Source organism: Chiloscyllium plagiosum, unplaced genomic scaffold (genome assembly GCF_004010195.1).
Source record: "Chiloscyllium plagiosum isolate BGI_BamShark_2017 unplaced genomic scaffold, ASM401019v2 scaf_27909, whole genome shotgun sequence".
NCBI classification, from domain to species: domain Eukaryota; kingdom Metazoa; phylum Chordata; class Chondrichthyes; order Orectolobiformes; family Hemiscylliidae; genus Chiloscyllium; species Chiloscyllium plagiosum.
In genome coordinates, this window is record NW_025206417.1 from 1 (window position 1) to 5,176 (window position 5,176).

The window sequence follows — 5,176 nt, forward strand, 5'->3', positions numbered from 1 at the left end:
TATCTGTGTGTGTCTCTGTGTGTGCGTGTGTCTGTGTGTGTGTGTGTGTGAGACCAAGGGAGCAGGCCCTGGTCTGAGCCAGCCCTCCCGGCCTTACCCAAGGAAGTGGGTCCCAGCGGGTCCCAGTGCGATCACCCTGCAGCCCAGTCCTTCCCCCTCCACCAGGGGCGGTGGGCTGACCAGCTTCTGGGACTTGACCAAGCGGCAGGTGATCCGTGTGGGAGCGGTGCAGGTCCGCGGTGGGATAACCACACGCAGTCCGTTATGGCGGCTGGCCCTCATCGAACCGCCACGCGCATCCACCATGAAACTCACCAGGAACCTGCCGAGAGACAGTGACAGGGCGTGAGGTACTGCCAGGGGGGCAACAGACATACCCAGGGGTCACCATCCTACCCGGGGTCAGAGAGAGACATGAGGTCATCAGCTGGCTCACATACAAGATGGGGCAAACCAATCAATCCCAACAGGCCCTGCTTTCCAGTGCCAAGAGGAGGCCATTCAGCCCCTCAGGCCAGCACTACTATCCAACATCATAAGGCCTCTCCCACACCACAACTGTGTCCGAACTGCCTCACACCTGAACAGCTCCCTCTTCCCAATCCCAGCCTGGACCCAGAATGTCCCCAGTGGTCAGACCATTTCTCCTTTGGAGGTGGGAGGGGAGGTGAGGGCACCAATGATCCCAGATTTCCATTTCAGCACCGAGGGAAAACCGAGGGGTAACATCGCCCCGGGATTCCCCAAGGTGCACCTGCCTGGTCGCACTGTTCCTCATTGTCCCCATTACCTCCCTATCCCGGCCCTGGATGGGGAGGGGGCTGGGATGGGAGAATCACATGTCCGTGATTACAGTCAGCCCCCCAGACCCCACGGCTGATCCCACCCCATTGCCGTCCAGAGGAGCTCTGGGGAGATAGCCCGTATTCAGGCCATTCCCTCCCCTGGTGCAATCTCCCTCTCCCCAGCCCAGCTCGCCTCTGGGCTCCGGGTGTATTGCTGTGAATTCCGTTACTCCCCAGCAGGAGGTGCAGATGGCAAAGAGCGACCTTTAACATGGAAGATTTGGCGGTTAGTATCTGAAGCCGCAGAAAGCCAGCGAGCAGAGAAATACCCCGATGGAGAGAAGGCGGGAGATGCAGCTGGAACGCTGGAGCTCGGGAATATTCCTCAGGACTGGGGCTTTGGGCTCAGCGACTGAACGCAGGGTTCGCATGGTGTGTAGGGAGATGGATCCGAGTGTGACCCACAGTGGCACCCTGCTCCCCCACATCGCCCACCATCCCCAATCTGCTCCCCACCGGGTCCTGACGGAGTGTCGCACGCGCACACACACACGATGCTTCCTGGCCTCAGACGCGGAGTCATCTGTCCACAGCCTGGGCCCAGCAGAGCGCAGCCAAGGGGCCCTCTCATCGCTGACCTGACCCACACACAACCCACTTTCACCTCCTGCCCTTGCTCAGAGGTCATGTCTCCCACTGCAGCGTGGCCCAGTGTCAGTGCCCGCCCCTCTCTGACCTTCGGGACACTCAAAAGCAGTTGGTTTTCTGTCCATTCCTGTCAGTCAGCATGTGTGACACTGTCTTTGCTCCACTCCCACCCCTCCATCTCTCTCTCTCTCTCTCTCTCTCTCATTTGTCCTGGGTTTCCGCTCAGGAGAAACCATTGGAGGGAAATTGTGACAGTGGGCTGAACACTTCTGTTCCTCCCTCCACAGATGCTGCAGAACTTGCTGAGTTTCTCCAGCACTTCAGAGATCATTCCCAGCATCCACAGTGGACGGTCCAGCTCCCGCTGCCCCTTGTCCTTCCCGATGGAAGTGGCCGTGGGGTTTGGAAGGTGCTGTCTGAGGATCCTGGGGGAGTTGCTGCAGTGCGTCTTGTAGATGGTACCCACTGCTGTTACTGAGCGTCGGGGGGTGGAGGGAGTGGGGGTGGGGACAATCGAGCGGGGGGGGCTGCTTGGTCGCTGGATGGTGTCGAACTTCGAGTGTTGTCGGAACTGCCCCCCACCATCCAGGGCAAGTGGGGAGTATTCCCTCACACCCTCCTGACTTGGGCCTTGTCGATGGGGGGGGGTGGGGAAACAGGCTTTGGAAGGGATGCAGGAGGGGGGGTGACTCACTGCAGGATCCCCAGCCTTTGAGCTGCTCTTTGGGGCTGGTGTAGTAGAATTTCTGGTTAGTGCTAACACCCAGGGGGTTGATAGTTGGAGAGTGGGGGAGATCAGTGACGGTAACACCATTGAAAGTCAACTGACCAATGGGTGAGATCGTCTCTTATCGGTGATGGTCATAGCCTGGCATTTGGGGCGGCACTAATGGTATTGTCACTTGTCGGCCCAAGCCTGGATATTGTCCAGAATCTTGTTGCATTTGAGCCTGGGCGACTTCAGTATGTGAGGAGTTGCGAATGGTGCTGACATTGTGCAATGGTCAGTGAACAGCTGACCTTCCGATGGAGGGAAAAGCTCATTGGTGAAGACGGTTGGGTGTGGGACACCACCCTGAGGGACTCCTGCAGCGACATCCTGCAGGTGAGATGACTGAGCACCAACAACCGTTTTCCTGTGCGCCAGGTATGACGCCAACCAGCAGAGAGCTTGCCCTGCGCCCCCCCCCCCCCTCCGCCCACCCGCTGCTACCCACTGTTTACAGTTTTGATGCCACAGTCAGTTAAACTCAGCCTTGATGCCAAGGGTGGTCACTTTCTCCTCCTCCCCTCTGGAATTCAACTGGATGATTAGATTAGATTCCCGACAGTGTGGAAACAGGCCCTTCGGCCCAACAAGTCCACACCGACCCTCTGAAGAGCAACCCACCCAGACCCATACCCCTACATTTACCCCTTACCTAACACTATGGGTAATTTAGCATGGCCAATTCACCTGACCTGCACATCTTTGGACTGTGGGAGGAAACCGGAGCACCCGGAGGAAACCCACGCAGACACGGGGAGAATGTGCAAACTCCACACAGTCAGTCGCCTGAGGCTGGAATCGAACCTGAGACCCTGGCGCTGAGAGGCAGCAGTGCTAACCACTGTGCCACCATGCCATGGTCCACGTTTGAACCAAGGCTGCAACGGGTTCAGGAGCTGAGTGACCCTGGCGGAACCCAATGTGGGCGTCACTGAGCAGGTTACCGCTGAGCGAGTGCTGCCTGAAAGCACCCTCCCATCACTTCAGCCCTGACTGAGAGGAGACTGATGAGGCAGCCATCGGTCAAGCTGAATTTGTCCTGCTCTTGTGCGGAGGGCCTACCTGGGCACTTTTCCACATGGTGGGGAAAATGCCAGTATTCTGGACCAGCTTGGCTGGGGGAGCACCGTGCTCTGAGAGAGCTGGGAGGAGGTTTCCTTGCCCATGTTCAAGCTGAAGTCATGAGACATCAAGAGGCAAGATTGAGGACTCCCAGGGTGACTCCCTCCCGGCTGGGTCTGTCCTGCCGGTGGGACAGGACATATCCAGGAATGGTTACGGTGGTATCTGTCACATGGTCTGTAAGGTATGGTTTCCTGAGTGTGACTAGGTCAGGATGAGTCTGGGAGACAGCTCTCCCAAGTAAGGCAGCTTTTGCGGGGTCGACAGGGCTGTGTTTACTGGCATCGCTCCTGGCTGCCTCCAGCTGTTGCCAGCACCCATCCCCTCTGAGACAGGTTGGGACGACAGGCTGAGAGATTGTTGGGGAATGTCCAGAGGGCCCTCCCCAGTAGGTCTGGAGTCACCGAGGGTTCTGGCTCCTGATGTGGGGTGGGGTGGGGTGGGGGTTGCGGGGAGACAGGGGGCAGACCTGCTGGGCATCCCGGTGCCCTCAATCCCAACAGGACCAGCTCCCCGCGGGTGGGGATGGGAAACGGGTTTCCCTGCAGCAGCACAGTCTGGAATGGGGTGAGGCTCTCCTTGGTCAGGATGACAGGGAAGTGGGGGCATGATAAGCCAAGCGTCGGGTGGTTAGCATTTGGATGTGGAGGTGGCCCAGGACCCGCATGCCTGTGGAGGAGTTGGGGGGTGTGGGGGGGGGGGGGGGGGGGGGGGAGGGGAGAGAGAAACAAACACACAGACAGTGAGTGAGATCTCCTGCCCAGATTCACACAGGGCTCCCCTCCTCAGAGCGAGAGAGAGGGAGGGAGGCCGCGAGACAAACAGAAAGGGTGAGGCAGAGAGAAAGACAGAGAGAGAGAGAGACGACGGTGCATACTGACCTGCACATGGTCTCTGCAATCCCACTTACCCAGTGAGGACAGCCCTATCACTGGGGCTGTCTGGGGAGTCAGTGCTCTCAGGCACATCCCAGGCTGCTGTCAGGGTTTTGCTGGTGGAACAAAGCGAGAGATTGTGTGAGGGGGTCTGCAGACAGAGAGAGAGAGAGAGAGAGCGGCCTGCGCTGTCAGGCAGAGGGACAGACACACACACACACACACAGACGCCTCACTTACCCTGTGTGGATGGGGCTGGCGATGGGGCTGATGTTGTCTGATGTCTCTGTCGCTGGGCTGCCGGGTGTGAAGGAATCTTCGTCGACGTCCTTGGACGCTGACCCAGATGGCTGCCTCCCGCAGAGACAGACAGACAGACAGACAGACAGACAGATGGGAGGACACACAAAGACAGATGTGAAAATCGAGAGGGAGGAACTGTTCCCGGTCACAATCAGAACGAGGGGGGCCAAAGGTCCAAGGGTGATGGACAAAATAAAAAGAACGTTTTGCGGCAGTGAGGAGTCTTTTCTCCGCCCCCCCTTCCCCAGTTGGTTCATGGGATGGGGGCCATCTTTTTTTTTAAGTTCATTTGTGGGTCGTGTGTGTCACTGGCTGGGCCCAGCATTTATTGCCCTGTTCCCCCCCTAACTGCCCCCTTGTGAAGGTGGTGGGGGGGGTGAGCTACCTTCCTGAACTGCTGCGGTCCTGTGTGGTGGAGGGACCCCCCCGACACACAGCACCCTGAGGGAGGGAGGCCCAGGATTCTGACCCAGCGACCGATATATTTCCGAGTCGCGAACGGTGAGGGGCTCGGAGGGGGAACTTGCGGGGGGGGTGGTGTTCCCATGTACCTGATGCCCCTTGTCCTTCCCGATGGAAGTGGCCGTGGGGTTTGGAAGGTGCTGTCTGAGGAGCCTGGGGGAGTTGCTGCAGTGCGTCTTGTAGATGGTACCCACTGCTGTTACTGAGCGTCG

General features: G+C 58.6%; 1 protein-coding gene across 2 annotated transcripts; it reads right to left on the reverse strand.

Moving 5' to 3' along the window:
- Positions 1 to 61: 61 nt before the first annotated feature.
- LOC122546514 (ankyrin-1-like) lies at positions 62 to 4,801 on the reverse strand. 2 transcript variants are annotated; one of them, XM_043685207.1, is made up of 3 exons: positions 4,440 to 4,799; positions 4,235 to 4,315; positions 62 to 322 (listed from the first exon to the last, which is right to left on the reverse strand). In XM_043685207.1, the coding sequence occupies exons 1-3, from the start codon at positions 4,757 to 4,759 to the stop codon at positions 94 to 96; spliced, it is 630 nt and encodes a 209-aa protein (XP_043541142.1). In that variant the 5' UTR covers positions 4,760 to 4,799; the 3' UTR covers positions 62 to 93. The 2 variants fall into 2 exon arrangements, with proteins under 2 accessions (XP_043541142.1, XP_043541143.1); XM_043685208.1 differs by lacking the exon at positions 4,235 to 4,315 and having other exon boundaries at positions 4,440 to 4,801.
- Positions 4,802 to 5,176: the final 375 nt, after the last annotated feature.